This window comes from Balaenoptera physalus, assembly GCF_965194825.1.
Source record: "Balaenoptera physalus genome assembly, chromosome: 20".
Classification (NCBI taxonomy): Eukaryota; Metazoa; Chordata; class Mammalia; order Artiodactyla; family Balaenopteridae; genus Balaenoptera; species Balaenoptera physalus.
The window spans coordinates 48724202-48742196 of NC_138901.1; the positions used below are offsets into that span (position 1 = coordinate 48724202).

Genomic DNA, 17995 nt, shown 5'->3' on the forward strand with positions numbered 1-17995 from the left:
CGAGCCGACCCCCGACCCCCGGCGCCGGCGGTAGCTTGGACGCGCTCCAGGCCGAAGGTCAGCCTTTCGGCCTCACCTCTGAGAGAGTGACCGGGAAGTTGGACAGTCGAGGAGTCCATCCCTCCTGCTTCGAGTAGGCCAGTCTCACACCCTGTCGGAAAAGCTGTCCCCGTGGCCTGGCCTTAGGAAGTTTCTCCTCAGGTTTCCCTCAGCTACCTCAGCTTTAACCGGCAGGAGCCGGTCGGGGGTCTAGAAGGGAAGGTGAGTGGAGCGTTTTTTACGTAGGCTGCTCGGTCCGCGCATAGGTCCTGCGTCCGTGATGGCCTGAGACGTGGTTCTCAGCCTGCGCTGTCATTTAGCCTCTTCAGAATTTCTGGTGTTTTCTTGGGACTTAACTCAGGGTCCGCAACAAGTTTACTGGACCAATAATAGCTCACAAGTATTGAACATTTATTAGGCACCTGGCACTCTTCCAAATGCCTTTTATATCTTAACTCCATTAATCCCCAAAAGGGCATATGAAGTAGGCACCGTAAATATCCCCGTTTTACAGACGTAGGAACCGAGTCACAGATAATGTCTTTTGCCTAATGCCCCACAGGTAGTAAATGGCAGAGTCAAGATTGCCACCCACACTACCGACTACTGCATTCTCCTGTCGCTTGAAACCCCTCTGTGTGGGAATTAGCTACTGGAGGTGGGATTGATTTTTGGAAACAGCCTAAAGTTAAGTATTCAGAGTTACAGTTTATGATGAAGTATGTTCCTTTGAACGCTCACGGCACCTTATTTACACTCTTAAGTCATAATGAATTTGGAAAAGGCAATAACCCAGAGAGGAAAAACTATAATGTTACGAACTTCAGGGCTCTCAGGGGATGGGCTCTTCTAGAACTGTGTTGTCCAATACCATAGCCACTAGCCTCATGTGGCTATTGAGCACTTCAAATGTGGCTAGTCCAAATTGAGATGTATTATAGGTGTAAAATACAAACTAGATTTCGAAGACTTCGTATGAAAAAAGAAAAGAATAAAATATCTTATTTTAAAATATTGATTGCATGTTGAAATGATATTTTAGATACATTGGGTTAAATAAAATAAATTAATTTCATCTGTTTCTTTTTACCTAATTTTTAATGGGGCTACTAGCAAATTTTAAATTACTTATGAGGCTTACATTATTTCTATTGGACAACACCGCTTTAGAAACATAATGGTGCAACCTAAAGACGCTAGAGATAACAGTTGCTTGACTGGAAAACTGGGAGAAAGACAACAGAAGAACACAGACTTGAGCCTGGGATTCCCCTAGACTTAGCAGAGGGAATCCCAAGGTATATGTACTTCTGGTCAATCAAAAAGGTCCAACAAATAAAACAAGGGTGAGAGGGGCAGAAAAACCAAGACAGAAAACTCTTAAGTGCCGGTAGTAAAAGCTTGTATTATATAAAGTGTGACTTGGAATGCTTAGTCCTTGTTGCAGTTGGTATGTCAGATGCCAGGTGAGTAACCAAAGAGATATAGTGCTTCCAGCAGCAAATTAGGAGGGATGTGGAGGGTAGACGAGAGGGACAATACTATTGTAAATAGGTAACATAAGCAGAATTAATTTGTTGGTGTTGTTTTGCATGAATTTTTTTTGGGGGGAGGCCGTGCTCCGTGACTTGCGGGCTCTCAGTTCCCCAACTAGGGATTGCACTCGGGCCACGGCGATGAAAGTGCCAAATCCTAACTAACCACTCGATCACCAGGGAACTCCCTGCATGATATTTTTAATTTGGCGTTTTTCAAATTAAAAAATAAGAGATGCTCATTGTAGCAAGTGAAACAATACAATGCAAAGACATATTAAAGGCACACAGCCTCCCCCATCCATTCTACCTGCCTGAGGTAACGAATAGTGTGTATGCCTTTATAAAAACATATGCAGGGAATTTCCTGGTGGTCCAGTGGTTAGGACTCGGCACTTTCACTGCCATGGGCCCGGGGTTCGATCCCTGGTCAGGGAACTAAGATCCCACAAGCTATGCGGCCAAAAAAGCACAACAACAACATATGTATACACAACACACAAGGATTTTGTTTGTTTTTATTTACACACGCTTTTTTTTACCCAAATTAATTGACATGCAGACTGGGGTCTCTGGGATTGAGAGCTAGTGCCTTTTTTTTCCTCTTCTCTTTACATTTGCATTACTCCCCTCTCCCTCCCAGGTTCTCTTTTTCATTCTTTCTCTTTCTCTCTCTTTCTCTCTCTCTCTCTCCCTCTCTCTCTCTCTCTCACACACACACACACACACACACACGAAAGGGAAGTAAGCATTCAGAGTCGTCTACAGAAATGGCATCATTTCTTACACTTCTGCATTTTTTTCCCACTCAATGTCTTGTATTGAGCTTTCTAAGTCAGCTGATATAGATCTAATTAACTCATTCATCACTTCATAGTCCATGTCCTTTTTAAAAAAATAGGTTACTTCTCTTTTCTAATTTGTAAGAGTTCTGTATTATAGACATTAACTGCCATCACATTGCAAATATTTTTCTTTAGATCTATTTTTTGTCCATTGACTTTATTAATGGTATCTTTGGCTATACAAAGATAAAACTTTTATGAGGTTTAGATGTTATCTTTCCTTTCAAAGCATCTGGATTTCTTATCTTGATTGATTCATTCATCTTTTATGTAAATGTATTTTCTTTTTTTAAATTTTTTTAATTTAAAAAGTTTTTATTTTTGGCTGTGTTGGGTCTTCGTTGCTGCATGCGGGATTTCTCTGGTTGCGGGCGAGCGGGGGCTACTCTTCATTGCCGTGCGCAGGCTTCTCATTGCAGAAGCTTCTCTTGTTTCAGAGCACGGACTCTAGGTGCACAGGCTTCAGTAGTTGTGGCATGCGGGCTCAGTAGTTGCGGCACACGAGCTCTAGAGCGCAGGCTCAGTAGTTGTGGCACATGGGCTGAGTTGCTCCACGGCATGTGGGATCTTCCTGGGCCAGGGCTCGAACCCGTGTCCCCTGAATTGGCAGGCGGACTCCCAATCACTGCGCCACCAGGGAAGCCCTTCTTTTTCTTTTATAGTGCTTTCATTTTCTGTCTTGGTTTAGGTATCTCCTCCATCTCATGTTTGTAGGTCTAGTCTCCCAAATGTTGTAAGATTTTTATTTATTTATTTTTGGCCGCATTGGGTCTTTGTTGCTGCACGGGCTTCCTCCAGTTGCGGTGAGCGGGGGCTACTCTTTGTTGCGGTGTGCAAGCTTCTCACTGTAGTGGCTTCTCTTGTTGCGGAGCACGGGCTCTAGGCATGTGGGCTTCAGTAGTTGTGGCACGCGGGCTGAGTAGTTGTGGCTCACAGGCTCTAGAGCGCAGGCTCAGTAGTTGTGGCGCACAGGCTTAGCTGCTCTGCGGCATGTGGGATCTTCCTGGACCAGGGATCAAACCCGTGTCCCCTGCATTGGCAGGCGGATTCTTAACCACTGCACCACCAGGGAAGTCCCCCCCCCCTTTATAAGGAAACCAATCATATTGGATTATGGATTAGGGCCCACCCATAAGACCTCATTTTAACTTAATTACACCTGTAAAGACCCTATCTCCAAATACCGTGACATTCTGAAGTACAGGGGTTAGGATTTCAGCGTATCAATGGGGAGGGGGCACAATTCAGCCTGTAACAGGGGCTAATAATACAGTGAAAATGATTTTATTCAATTTTTCAAAAAGGCTTTGACAAAATTTTTACATTGAAGACTCTGTTTAAAGAAGTAAACCAAGGAATTGAGATTACCAGTTTGTTAAATCAATGAACAAGTGAACAAATGAACTGGTCGATATATGATAAATTAGGTTAGAGGTAAGAAACAATGAGTAGAACTAAAAGGACACTTTTCTAAAAGAAGAATATAAGGTTTGGTGTTAAGACTTAATTTTTTTTTTTAATAAAGTATAGTTGGTTTACAGTGTTGTTTCAGGTGTACAGCAAAGTCATTCAGGTATATATATATGTGTGTGTGTGTGTGTGTGTGTGTGTGTGTGTATATATATATATATATATATATATATATATATATAAAATCTTTTTCAGATTCTTTTCCATTATAGGTTATTACAAGACATTCAATATAGTTCCCTGTGCTATACAGTAGGTCCTTGTTATTTATAAGACTAATCTTAAATTCTTAGAAAAGATAGAAGGCAGTACAGAGCAAAATATCCATACTTAAAAGTGTATCTGATTTCTTCTAGGTAATGAAAAATCAAAATGTAGGGCTAAACTTAAAAGATCATTTCAGGTTGTATATAAAACAAATTTTTTTTAATGAATTTCATGTGAATAAGTAGAAGGTATTTATTTTTAGGTCAGTGATTCTGAATGGGGGTGGAGGGTGGCAGGAAAGAATGCCTTCCAGGGATGAGCATATCAAAACTGGGGTAGGTGGGGGGGTGGAGGCAGTGCTTTTTCAAATTATACTTGGTGAAACTTTGATTTTCTGTCACTGCCTCCACTCTACCCTGAGAAACACTGCTGTAAGCACCACTGATTGAAGAGAGTATGTTAAAAATGTCCTCATTTGATAAGAAATGATTCAAACTACACTTACATGATCCTGGTCTCTAAGCTATCTAACATGACCCAGGAAAAGGGACCCTAGTGACATTATGTTAACCATGTCCTAAAGACCTTAAACCAATATGCTGCTGTGACCAGAGAGGCTATATATAATGTTGGGCGATCTGAACATTAATTAACACTGGGCCAGACACACAGTATCATAAAATCATCTGCATCTGCCCTTTGAAGAAGCATCACAGAAATCTGAAACCCATCTCCCACAGTGAAGAACCAGTGGTTATATACATTAGGAAACTCGGTCCAGAGAGTTAAAATGACTTGTATAAAGACACCAAAATATTTATTGGTGGATCAAGGCACCAGGTCTCCTAAATTACAATCTAATACTCTTAACTACTATTTTAGAAGCCATTGATTCCCATTTCTAGTATTCAGTATTGGTTTTTATCCAATGTGGCAGTTCTGGTCATTACAACTTTAAAAATATGTAATAAAGCCTAAAAAGTCTCTAAAAGAGAAACAAATGAGATAATCAAAAGGATCAAGGATACATTCATTTATTTATTTATATCTCAACTTCATTCTAAAAGGCTTTACAAAGATGGAGATAATCTAGTACGATTTTAAAAAAAGGACTAAAACAGAAAAATGAGAAGAGAATAAGGAAAGTAAAGGTCAAAAAGGAAGACGATGGAATCAAGAACGTGGCTAGCATATAAAACATAACATGAGGTCCTAAACACTTGCTGTAAGTGGGCCACAAACTGGGCTCTAAGTGGTCTACCATCAGTATGAAAAGAAAAATACAGTCAGTTGAATATTTACTGTCTTTAAGGTAAAAACCAACCAGCAATTCAGGAAAAGAATAACTGGGTTCAGAGAAAATTTCTTCCATGCATCCTTATATAGAACATTATGAATTATAATGATAAACACCCTTTGCAGTATCTACAGCAATTAAATTTCATAGGGATTTTCATATGGATTGCCAAAGTACAATTCAGAAAAAGCAGTTCTGCAGAGGCCAGTAAAATGCCAGCTATGTACAGGGCAAATCTGGCTTAATCCAGGGACAAAATTAATAAATAGTACTCAGAATACTTCCCAGACTCTCTTTGGTTTGGAAAGAGAGATCAGATATAACTGAAGAATAACGAAAATGAAACTTTTAAGAAGTTGGTTTAAGAAAAATGAAGTCACAAAGGCCAGAAATGTATACAAATTTAAGGTCCAGATGATTTTCCTAAAGGAAAAGGTTCTTGAGTTACATCTCTGATCTTAAATCTCAAGGTTGATGTCATGCCTCTTAATCCCTTGGTTTGCCCATCACCAACTGAAACCTGGGCCATCTAGGGAAGTGATCAGTTTAAGAATTCTTGTGTCTTTCAAAGAGGTTTTGTTTTGGAAAAAATGTGTATAGCTATTCCAGTTACTCCCTAGAGAAGACATTTAACCCACCCATGTTTCATTTCTTATTCTCTTCCTCACAGTAGGCCATTAGATTCACTTTTTAAATTTTTAAAAGTTAGACTGACTTTGAGCCCCCAGATCATATGTTTTACCTGCATATTTAGGGGTTGAAACAAATACCAGCTTTTGAGACCTCTGAAAAACATTCATACTGCTTCTGACAAGCCTATTAAACACATAAATAGCAGTACCTTGGGAACCCATGAAGTGCTGTTATTGCTCACAAAAGGAAACATGGCACAGAAACAAGGAGAAGGAAAAGTGGCATAAACTTCTGGCTAAAAACTTCAGGGTATAAACACTGGAGAAATGAAACAAAGGAAAAGGTCCACACTCTGATCTGAGATGTTGAATTGAGAGATGGGTTGTATGATGGGGTGAGGACTAGGGCATTGTGACTACCAACCGCAGAATGCCCAGTGTGAACTCTGGTCCAACGCCTAGAGGAAGAGAATGATAAGAGGCTACAAAGTAAAAACAAACTTAATCATCAAGGTGGTCACACTGAATTGGCAGCAGAGGAGGTCCTCAGGTTCCCAGATGAGCCCCAACTACAGTAGAGGAGCTCAAGCCAGGCTGGGGTGCACCAGGAAGGACTCCAGATTACAGTCAAAGTCCTTGAAGAACATGGACTCCGATGATGGACTGGGCTGGGTAGCTTGTGTCTCCATGACAAAGTTCACTGGATGCTTCTGTAGCAGCTCTGGGTCAAAGGCCACACCCCGAAAGAAAGGGTGGACCTGGAAGTGATGCAAATAACGTAGACGGTGGAGGGGATTCTGGCATAATAGCTGAAGAGAAATAGAGCATGAAGGAGAGACTGGGATAGGAAAGGGACTGAACAGAGAAGCTGGAAAAGGAGAAAGAAGTTCATGGATCTGTGGAGGGCAGGGAGAAGAACCCAAAAGAGTAGAGGATATGTAAAAGTGGGAGAAACAGGCTAATCTGGGGGCAAAGGTAGGAATAAAGGAGTAGTAGTGGTAAGAGAGCAGCACTAGCCCACTCTCTCAGAAGTGACCTGCTATGGATGGGGACGAGCTTTGGAGGACCAGGAACTCAGGAATAAAATTTGAAGTGTTGATTAGAAGGCAAGTAGTGAGGTAGTACTTGATCAAGTTGGAATCCCCCCTTAATAATTAATCAGAGGAATGGGGAGATATCACTTCAGTGATAGGGAAAGAAGTGAATGGTTTTTGTAGTCAAGAAGGAAAGTCATGCTCACCCTTACCTCATGGAGCAGGAGTGAGAGCCCCTGGTTAAGAGAAGCTGGGATCGCAGAGTCATAGTGGGTCACACTTGCCAACATGGCCACATGATCTCTCTCTGCGGGCACTGGGAACTGAGTTAAGGGGTGGGAAGGTGTCATTACTTAGTAAGAATGAGGCAAGACTTCCTAAGGTCTTCTTTCTTCCCACCGCAGGGCAACTCCTCTCTTCTCTGCCCAACATCACTACCATTCTCTCACCTTTCCAGTTGACAGAGAGAAAAGCAAGACACCCAGGGACCACCAATCAGCAGCATGGTTGTAAGGCCCTCCACTCAGGACCTCTGGGGCTACGGATATGAAAGATACTTGTCACTGATATCTGTTGGCTATCCTTCTGCCCAATGCTTACCCACCAGCTTTAGCTTCTCTCTCACCCATGTACTGAAGAGTGCCACAGATAGTATAGGCTCGGGTTCCTTGGGGCAGGTGGCGGGACAGGCCAAAGTCTGTCAGTTTCAGATGGCCTGTGAAAAGCAAGCCATCAGCACCACTCTGTTCCAACCCTCATCAGCCATGACTTACTTCCAAACTGAGGTACCTCTCATTCTGGGACTAGGAAAAGAAAAGGACTTACCTCGTTCATCCAGAAGGATATTCTCCATCTGAAAAATCACAGGTGAGAAGTTATTCATCCTCTTCCTTTCAATCCTCTTTCATCATTTATACTATACCCCCCAGCTGAAGAAGATGCCCTAGCTCAGCATCCAAGTCTATACTTGGAGGGCCCTTGCCCAAATCCTTAACACCCATGAGGGCCCCAAGGTCAACTGTTCTCAGCAGCTTCTCCCGCCTTCTTGGACCTGTTGGAACGTCTTACAGAAGTCCCTCCTTAAACAAAATGAAAAAGCATTTAACTACCTTCACATCTCGATGGATGATGCCGAAGTCATGGAGATAGCCTGTGGATGACAGCAAGCATGGGGTGTGCTGAAGCTCTCCTGTCCTTCCAATTTCCCTGATAGCTCCCACCCCATTCCTATCCCTGTTCTTTGACCTCCAGAGTTAATATCAATTCTCTTCTGCCTCCCTCCCCGCTTAATTCTTCCCTCATTTCTATTACCACTCCTGTTTCACTTACACAGCACCAGGATCAGCTCAGCAGCAAAGAGGCGGATGGAAGCCTCACTAAAGCAGCCAACAGCGGACCACAGGGAGTACAGATCTGTGCTGCAGTAGCTACACACTGCAAAGTACCAGAAGTCTAGGCAATATTTGGGGGCTACTATGCCTGGGCTCAAGGCATCATATGCCTCCTGCCCAAACCAATGCCACCTGCTGTTCCCTCTCCCTCTGGGAGAGAGAAGTACTATGAAAAGGAGAACAGAGCAAAGGCAGAACAAGCCAAAGGGATGGGTAATCTCAGGTGGGGAGTATGGGAGAAGGACCCTTGGGAATGAGGAGAGAATCCAGTCACTCACTCATGAAGAGGTGCCGTTTTCCCTGCCAGCTGTCCCCCAAACTGTGTACAAAAGGATGGTTGATCTGTCGCTATGGACAAGAAAACAGGAAGTTAGGATCAGGGTCATTGAGGATCAAGGCAGCCAAGAAGTCAGGATTTACCTAGTTGTGCAGAAAGGAAGCTGTTGCCCCACCTCTCAGTACAGGTTGCCTGCCTGGTAATCCCAGTACTAAGGAACACACTGGACATGCTGGAGAGATTTCCCTGGCAGGACCTAGAATTACTCTACTGATAGCTACTTTTCCTGGGATCTCTTGGTTGAAGAAGAGGGAGGGGTCAGAGTCAGGAAAAGCAGGACAGTTGGACAAGAAAGGTGCTTTCTCCGCCTGTGGTTTGGTTCTTCCTAGGATCCTTTCCAGGGCTCTGTGCATACCTGGATGCTGACCTCCTCTTTGCACTGCCTCAGGCTGTCCCTCTGTAGGACCTTTACCTTGGGCACCACCTATAAAAGGAGAGGAGTGATGACTCCTAGTGGGGAACAGTGTATTAAATTGTTTATTCCTCCCAACCTTTCTGGAATAAAGATTGGAGGCAGGGACTAGAGAATAATGTGGAAGAGTATCTAGGTCCCTACCTTCACCACAAATACTGCTTTCTGGCCACAATCTAGCACCTTGAGGACAGTTCCAAAGGAGCCTTCAGCCACAAGGCCTAAAATCTGTACAGAGAAGTGGAGAACAGGGCAGTTGAGACTGATTGTTTCTAGATTTCTCCCCAAGACTGAGACCCCTTCCAGGGATTCCACTGACCTACCTTCAGCTGCTGATGCCCCCTAAGGGGCCTAATAGGAAACTCCGGCAGAAAGAGGTTGATGAACTGAGGCACTGGCCACTCAGGCAGAGGCTTCTCTACTAGCAGTGGGGCTGGCTCCAGGGGCTCCTGGTGCAGGAAGTGATGCCCCTGTAGTCCCCACAGCAACTCTTGCAGACCTGACCTGGTGGTCCCCACACCTGGCCAGAGGCTCTTCTAACCTCGGACCCAGGGGCCCCGGATGTTGCCACCCTGCTGAGAACCAAGGGAGCCACTAAACCTGCTGCCCCTGGGGCATTACAGGTTCTGCCCATTTAGCAGGCACTCCCTCAAATCTCAACCCTAGAGATGTAAATTTGAACCCCAGGCAAAATTGCTACTACCCTTGCTTCAGGCCAAGGTCTAGATTTCCTGCACACAATTAAAATCCTCTAGGAAAGTAATATTTGGATATTTTCCCCATAAGGCATCAGAGATTCAGTACTGCACCTACCATAAATACTTTGATGGTAACGCCTCCCTGCCCCACCCCCACAGTGGACAACACTGTTATTACCAGTTCCCAGGCCTCAAGCTTATGCCTTTCACCTCCCCTAAACAAGCTGCCAGAGCCCCACACCCTACCTTATGAGGAGCAGCCATCTGGGCATGTTGCCCCTTCCGACAACTCACTGCTCCCATCCCCAAGCCTTTGCCTCCTCTCTCCTGCTAAATCTGCTGTCCCAGTTACATAAGCAGTTCCTCCCCTGATGCTGCATTACACATGAGCCCCGCCTCTTTCCCTTGTTGTTCATGACTAGAGATGCAAGTGATGCAGCCAAACCTCACCCTTATCCCCAAATGCTATCACCCCTGGTTAAGAATGGCTTATAGCCAGGACTAAAATGTGCAGAGACCTATCAGCATGGGACCAATGTCACATCAGAGCTGGGAAGTATCTGTGACAGCTTCAGGCAGGAGGGAAGAAGCCACCCTCATTAGGGTGGCAGCTAGGTGTCTTGGACTGACGGGGAGAAAAGGATACAGGCTGAAACCATGCACTCAATTAAAAAAAAAAAAAAAAAACAGCATCAAATTTAAAATATATTTTTTCTCTTTAAATGATTTTTTTTTTAACCATTCTTCAGGGGATACCCCAGGGAGAGGGACCCATAGCCAGCTGTGTCTCCTACTGGCATTCTCCCAAGTGAGCTTGGCACAGATTGGGGAGGGGCTGATTCCCCCCACAACACTAATACCACTTTCATACAAGGCAGTGGAATGAGGGACAGAAGATCAGCCCCTCCCCTCCACTTTCTGGCACAGAGGGAGAGCAGTTACACTTAGAAATATATATATTTTTTTATATATGTCTATTTATAAAAATGTTATCACACTTGATCAGAACTGTCCCCCCACCCCTTCAGTTGACCCCAAGGGAACCAGATACTAGCCCTGGGGCCATTCCCTGGGCCTTGCTCTCTTGATGCTTCTCTGGCCCTGGGCCTGCTGATCAGTGTGAGGTAGAACTCAGAATTATTATCCACCATGTTCTGCAAGGAACAGGCCAGCTGCTAAAGAGCAGTGCCTCTATCCACAGTACCCTGTGGGCTCCTGACCCCCACAAATCCTAATGGATGAAGGGAAGCACCTCCCACCCCACAAGTCCCTGTGGCCTGAGCCAGAGTCAGATCCTGTACTGTAGCCTCTCTTGAATTGCCGGATCACTTGCGCCTGCCAAAGATGGACTTCTTCCCAGGATTCTTGTTGCCCACACTTAAACCGATGAGAAGCCGGGCTTTCTCCTCCTCTTCCTGCTGTTGCACGTTGAGGTCCGATTTAGTTTCTAGCTTTCCCCGGACCTCAGACCCTGCTGCAGGCTTCAGCCTTAGCTTCTCTTTGATTACCTGATAGGTTAGAGAGGAGTAAAAGGGAAGGTAAATATTAATGAGACAGGCAGAATAAATCAAGTGGACCAAGTCAGTAAAGATTTGTCAAACTTACATGAAGGCACAATGGGGCAATTCAAATTATAAAATGATCTCTGCTTTCAAGAAGCTTACAGTCTATTAGAACCCACGCTAAACATGAAGTTGTGCCAGCCCTCACTTCCTAAAAATCAACAGTAGTTAACATATATACAACAGTCAGTAAACATTCAGTTTAATCATCTGAGCAAAGTCATGGAGAGGACAGGGATAAAAGTCACTCACTTCATTCACCTGCCCCTTTCCCAAGGCTGCTTGTTAATACATGCATCTTACAGTGAAATGCTCCTGAGCAGAGGATCTGCTTGCCAGCCCCTGCTAACCAAACAGCCATGAATTCTGCCAGGATACCTGGGCAACCAGGGCTTTGCGGCTGTCCCTCTTGACAGCCATGGCAAAGTCTAGCCATGTCCATGTGTTGTTGTGGTACTCCAGACAGGGCAGCACCAGGTTAAGGTCGCCCCAGTCCACACTGTTCTTCTCACCCTGCAAGAGGGGGAGAGAAGAGAAGAGAAAAAAATATATCAGCTGCCAGTTTTAGTCCAAGCCAGTACTTGAGTCCAAGTCTAGTACCTTCCTGCAGCAGCAACCTACAGATACCTATTTCCCCTTATCTCAGTCTGGTACTGATTCCTGAGGGCAGCAGAGGGAACAGCAGGTTTATCACCCACAGACAAGCTTCACAAGCCCCTATCTCTGTTTTTAATCTGTTTTTAATCTCTGATCTTATGTGGTACCGTTCCCACACTGTTCTAAAAAGTGCTGGGGGGGGCTTCCCTGGTGGCGCAGTGGTTGAGAATCTGCCTGCCAATGCAGGGGACACGGGTTCGAGCCCTGGTCTGGGAAGATCCCACATGCCGCGGAGCAACTAGGCCCGTGAGCCACAACTACTGAGCCTGCGCGTCTGGAGCCTGTGCTCCGCAACAGGAGAGGCCGCGACAGTGGGAGGCCCGCGCACCGCGATGAAGAGCGGCCCCCACTCGCTGCAACTAGAGAAAGCCCTCGCACAGAAACGAAGACCCAACACAGCCAAAAATAAATAAATAAATAAATAAATAAAATTTAAAAAGTGCTGGGGAAGGGCAGACCTTGTAGCTGACGCACAGTGGAACCTGTGGGATCTTTATGTAGATGAAGGAGTTGTTCATGGCAGCTCGCTCTTTCATCTTGTCAATATCATCCACAGGGTGCTAGGAAAGGAACGAAAGAAGAGTGTGCCCCTGAAGCCATCACAAGAAACTCAGGACCCCAAACATCTCCATCTCCTTTCACCCCTGGAATAGACTCAAAGGAAACAGAAAGAAATCCCCAGCCAGGCCAAACAGAGTACCCCAAGATCTCCCATTTTTCTATCATCAGGGGCATTTCTGATACCTCAGGTGCTTTGCGAAATGACCTTCTGACCCCAGAACTCCGACTCAAGCCCTGTGCCACACCCTTCCCAGGGCCCAGTGGTGCTGCATCATCTGTTGCAATCAGTTGCCGAGGCTTCACCACTGGTATTCCTATAAAAAAGCAAGTACACTAGCTGTTGTCCTCTTGCTGAAGCTTCAGCTGTCTCTGGGGCTGCTACCCCAGTCTTCTGGAGCTCCACCATTAAAGTTCTCACCAGTAGTCACCAGTTTGGACTTATCTTCTTCATCACCAACCTCGTCATCTTCCACACTTCGTCCAGGAAAGAAAAAGCCCATTATTCTATGGAAGAACTGGTGTGTCAGCTGGATGGTGAGAGGCACCACATTTACCTAAAGAGGAAAAAGGCTGAAGAAGCAATTAAGCTCAGACATCATCCCTCTGTTTACCTACCCCTAACATAACAACGCACAGATAGCTTTTAACTGCCTTTTGTTCCTGTGTCCCCAAAGGACTGTTTACTAACCTCAAAGTGCTCCTTAACAGAAATACCCCCAACGGGGGGCCGGACTTTGCTGAAGAGGCGAAGAGCTAGCTGTCGTCCAGACTGGCAGGAGCTCTGGGGCCGCAGGACTACCTGTAGAATAAAGAGTGATAAATCAACCCACAAATCCTCTGCAGAGGAGAGAAGAAGCAATGGTCTTGCTAAGCTGGGCAAGCTTCCACCATCTCAGATCACATTGTTTCCCACAGTAGGTTTATGTGGAAGGATCATTGCAAATGCCCAGTGTTAGGAAGCATGTGAATGGGCTAGGAATAGGGAAATAAGACTTACCTTATAGACAGCATTGGGGAGGAGGTTGTTCATAGTGAACCAGCCCAACTCCAGAAGATGTTCTGCTGTGTCATCAGATTTATTCACCTATAAAGACAGATTTCCCCCCGCCACCCCCAAACCACTATAATAAGCCTTTCTCAGGAGCTTGCTAGAGTACTGCTACATATATTATTTGTTTTCATGGCCAGGGCACTAAGTGCCTGCAGTACTTTCCAGTCACTGTGACATTCAAAAATGGTCTCGACTTATTTCCAAATGTCCCTGGGGGGTTGGAAGAATAATGAATAATGTCGTGTCCTCCATGCCATGGTTAACTGCAGGAAAGCTGAATGCCAATATAGAATTAATGATTCTATTCTAAGCTGGACTTGGAAGATTACTTCCCTCTGAGCCACATTTCTAGGGATAACCTTATTCAATGAGGGAAGCATTTGATCAAGCTCATCTATATCTGTATTATTTAATATTACAAGCAAATGTGTATGAGCGGCACTCTCTGCTCATGTTTCTATCATTATTAATAACCATTAATACCATCATTAACAGTCATATAATAATCAGTCCCTTTATGTTTATCTCTTTTTGTGAGTTAAGACTCCTGAGAAAGGTCAATGCCTCTCAATACAGCTGTCTTTGTGTGACTGTATATACCCAATACCTTGCTGTAGAGGAACCGCTGCAGCTCCAGTTCAGCAATTCCCAGCTGTCCATCTTCCTCTGTCAAGCGCCATCGTGCCTGAGCAAAGTAGAACTCAGTGCGGCGGACCACACTCACATCTTCTTGCTGCTTTCGCAGCTCCATCTTGTTGGCCTGCTGCAATTGGAAATCCTTAAAACACCTATAAATGGATAGGAGGGTCAAAGCCAATAAGGGCAACAGCATTTGGGTTAGGGGTGGGGAGGAATGCCCTAGAATGATGCAGGAGGTAAACCCAGAGATGGACCTATTCTAGAACAGCTATTCCCTAAATTTTTTCATTGGATTTGTTGCTCCTCAAACCCTGGGCCATGGGAGCACAAATCCCATCTTTAGTTCTACAGCTTCCTGAAAAAGTAGTCTGTTCCTACTAATAACCCCTATGTTTGTATCTGCAATTGTGTTCCTTACTGATCAACTTCAAGACATTTTATTTTTAGTTTAGTTGCACAGTTATCAAGGCAACAAAAATGATCTTTCCGAACTACCTGTTTTTCTCCTTTCCCCGGAGGTACTCTAATAAGGATCCTAAGAAAGGGCTCTCCTGTTCTCAACCTGTTGGCCAAGTCCAACAAGACTCATTCAGGAAAAGGTGCCTGAATCTACTACATCAGCCTTTGATAATACACACTAGACCTAAAGACTTATCAGAACACGGGCAAAAGAAATTGACTCCAGCTGGGGCACTGGAAAAGGGCATGGAAAGAATGCTGTGGCACCTGATGAGGATATTAAGCTCTTCACTTTCCAGCTGTAGATTGGCCTTCTCCTGGTTTAGCTGCAACTGAAGCTTTTGGTTCAGGTCAAGCAGGTTCTCATTCTTGCTGTCATCCTGCAAAGACTAGGGAGCCAGATAAGGAGAAACTGAGAGATTTCCCTTGTCCTAGGAGACTTCCCTGTCCTCAGATTGCCCGGGAGACTACCTTCATGATAGAATACATCTGCTTTTCCAGCTGCCGTATCTGGGCCACGTGCTGCCGCACAGCCTCCTGTAGATGTAATATGCTGCTGCGCTGCTCTTCAGGATTGCTAGAGATCTCAAGCTGGAACCTGACCCGCTGCTTCTTCTCACTATGCTCCTAAAGGAATGGAAAAGGAAATGAACAATAGACAAGTCTTGTAGTAAAGTAAAATAGAGAAAGGAACAAGAAATGATGATCTCTTCCGGAAAGCTCAACCTTCTCTCTCACCATGAGTGCAAGTAAGCGGTAAGCCAATGCAGAAGATTTGGCAATGTGGATTTCACAATAAGCCAGTCCCACAGGGTAGAGATAGAGGTGGGAAGTGGGAAGTAGTTTGTTGTTTTCAGAGGTATGTAAGTGACTGAGTAAAGAACTGACCAAGAAAAACAAGTAAACAACTCTACAGTCTTAGGGACACTCAGACCTTTCCTAGATAACTAAAATTTCAACTGCTGCTGCTGACTAAAAGAGGATGTACTAACCACAAAGCCCTTTTTCAGTCTGAAGCATGGCTTTTCTTACTGGACCCCAAATAAAGCACAAGGTCTGGAGATTCCTGTGAGACTAACTGGCATTCTACAAGGGCCCATACTCACCTTCCGCTTGGGTTCTACATGGAGCAGCAGGTTGTTGACGATATCCAGGATCATGGCATACTGAGCCGGGTTTGTGGAGATTTCCAGCTCATGATGGATGAGGGTGAAGGTATCCACAGCCCCTAGGTAATTGTTAGCAGCTAAATAAGAGACTCAGTTTCTCCCTAAATGTCTACCCCATCTCCTAACCCATATCTAGAACCACTTCTGTTACTTAACCCCATAAAAGGTCTTGGTGAGATATGCTCATGGGTAGATATATGTGCTTATTTCAGAGTCAAACAATATCCATTCATTCCAGTAAGTTTTTTTTTTTTTGGCCGTGCCTCACCCTCGCGGCATGTGGGATCTTAGTTCCCCGGACAGGGATCCATCCCGCACCCCTTGCAGTGCAAGCGCGGAGTCTTAACCACTGGATCACCAGGGAAGTCCCCCATTTATTCCAGTTCTATTCTCTCCTAAAAGAACTTAAAAAATGTAACGCAAAGTGAAATGTTAATGCCCTATGCACACTGGGACTCTTAGTAACACTTCTGCCTCAAAACCACTAAGGAAATAACTACTTTCACAAGTTCCCTAGTCCCCTCCTAAAAGCCTTTCAAACCCTGAATACCTTCCTGCTTCTTTAGGAGATCTTCCTTTTCCTGGTTCTCATGAACCTCAGGTGGCTTAATCTGAGTTGCCAGCTCAGGATCAATGTCATGGCTGTAACTAATATAGTACATTCGGCAGCTGCAGCGTGAAATGATCCGCTGGACTTGCTGGGCTTGTTGCGCCTCAGCTGGCTGGTTCCAATCTGCGAAGAGGTAGGAAAGAGATAAGAGAAAGACATTCTCAAAAGAGGTATTGTGAGAGCCTCCCAGCTATGCGTGATGTCTAGGGAACTCCAGACACTTGCTTTCAACATAGCCTAACACAAAGTGGTCCTACTCCACGTATATTAATCTTACAAATAGGTAAGGAAATGAGGCCCCTTAAGGATGCATGTCTGCTCCTAACCACATAATGGGGGAAGAGGTGAGAACTGACCTGTGGTAGTGGTAACCATGCCTCCCACTGCCTGCCCGCTTTCCATCAGCTCCTGCACAGAGTCCAGACTACGCTGCCGGTGCTCCTCAATATTCTTTACCTGAAGACAGAGATACAGGCACCTTTAACTCCTGGGGGACCAGTAGCTTGTCCTGTACAAGCTCCATTATATACCTCCATTATCTCCACTATACAAGTTTAACACTATCTAGATTTTCATTGCCTGGAATAGCTTGAAGAATCTCCCAGGGTAAAGGACATATGTCCCTCTCTCCTGGCTCAAACCACCCAAATTCTGCAAACCCAACTGAGTTACATGCACGTTTTGCCAGGCCTCAGGCCAGAAAAATACAAGCTAGGTTAAAACCAAATCACATCCCACCTCACACCCATTAGGATGGCTACCATAAAAAAATTAGAAAATAAGGCAAGGATGTGCAGAAATTGGAACTCTGTGCACCGTTGATAAGAAGTAAAATGATACAGCCACTGTGGAAGTTCCTCAAAAAATTAAAAACAGAATTGCTCTATAATCTAGCAATTCCACTTCTGGTTATATACCCAAAAGAATTGAAAGGAAGGTCTCAAAGAGAAATTTGTACTCCCATATTCATAACAGCATTATTCACAATAGCTAAAATATGGAAGTATCCCAAGTGTCCATCAATGGATGAACAGAGAAGCAAAATGTGGTATATACATACAATGGAATTCAGGTTTAAAAAGGAAGGAAATTCTAACACATGCTACAACATGGGTGAACCTTGAAGGCATTATACTAAGTGAAATAAGCCAGTCACAAAAAGACAAATATATATGATTCCACTTATATGAGACACCTAAAGTATATATGTGTGTGTGTGTATATATATATATAAAAGAGAGGTATTTAAGTGTAGTCAAAATCACAGAGAGAGAAAATAGAATGGTGATTGCCAGGACCTGGGGGAAAGGGGAAGTGGGGAGTTATTGCTTAATGGGTATAGTTGGTTTTTCAAGATAAAAAGAGTTTCAGAGATGAATGGTGGTGATGG

General features: G+C 44.5%; 2 protein-coding genes and 1 long non-coding RNA gene across 8 annotated transcripts in view; 1 reads left to right on the forward strand and 2 right to left on the reverse strand.

The window, feature by feature from the left end:
* Nucleotides 1-17995, forward strand: part of LOC309650895 — an 18334-nt gene continuing 339 nt past the window's right edge. The window contains exon 1 of the long non-coding RNA XR_014257801.1: nt 1-261. This is a non-coding gene — a long non-coding RNA (uncharacterized lncRNA). The remainder of the gene's footprint in view (nt 262-17995) is intronic.
* On the reverse strand, nt 5115-10438 carry RSKR (ribosomal protein S6 kinase related). Its single transcript, XM_082442827.1, is given in 13 exon segments — nt 5115-6834; nt 7272-7382; nt 7509-7597; nt 7685-7774; nt 7885-7912; nt 8169-8209; nt 8389-8493; nt 8729-8798; nt 9143-9211; nt 9344-9427; nt 9523-9735; nt 9739-9774; nt 10144-10438. Coding segments are annotated over 13 exon segments (1218 nt in total). The 5' UTR covers nt 10201-10438; the 3' UTR covers nt 5115-6609.
* The window catches only part of BLTP2 (bridge-like lipid transfer protein family member 2), a 26853-nt gene continuing 19447 nt past the window's right edge, over nt 10590-17995 (reverse strand). For 4 of the 6 annotated variants that reach the window (XM_082442770.1, XM_082442774.1, XM_082442773.1 and 1 more), the window contains 13 exons: nt 16962-17061; nt 16546-16728; nt 15933-16054; nt 15298-15453; nt 15094-15215; nt 14336-14516; nt 13675-13761; nt 13366-13476; nt 13096-13231; nt 12861-12991; nt 12575-12676; nt 11838-11972; nt 10590-11405 (listed from right to left, as the gene is read on the reverse strand). In XM_082442770.1, coding sequence (XP_082298896.1) covers nt 11223-11405; nt 11838-11972; nt 12575-12676; nt 12861-12991; nt 13096-13231; nt 13366-13476; nt 13675-13761; nt 14336-14516; nt 15094-15215; nt 15298-15453; nt 15933-16054; nt 16546-16728; nt 16962-17061 — 1749 coding nt within the window. In that variant the 3' untranslated portion in view covers nt 10590-11222. Of the gene's footprint in view, nt 11406-11837; nt 11973-12574; nt 12677-12860; nt 12992-13095; nt 13248-13365; nt 13477-13674; nt 13762-14335; nt 14517-15093; nt 15216-15297; nt 15454-15932; nt 16055-16545; nt 16729-16961; nt 17062-17995 lie in introns of those variants that run through there. The other 2 variants (XM_082442771.1, XR_014257794.1) reach the window with 2 other exon arrangements.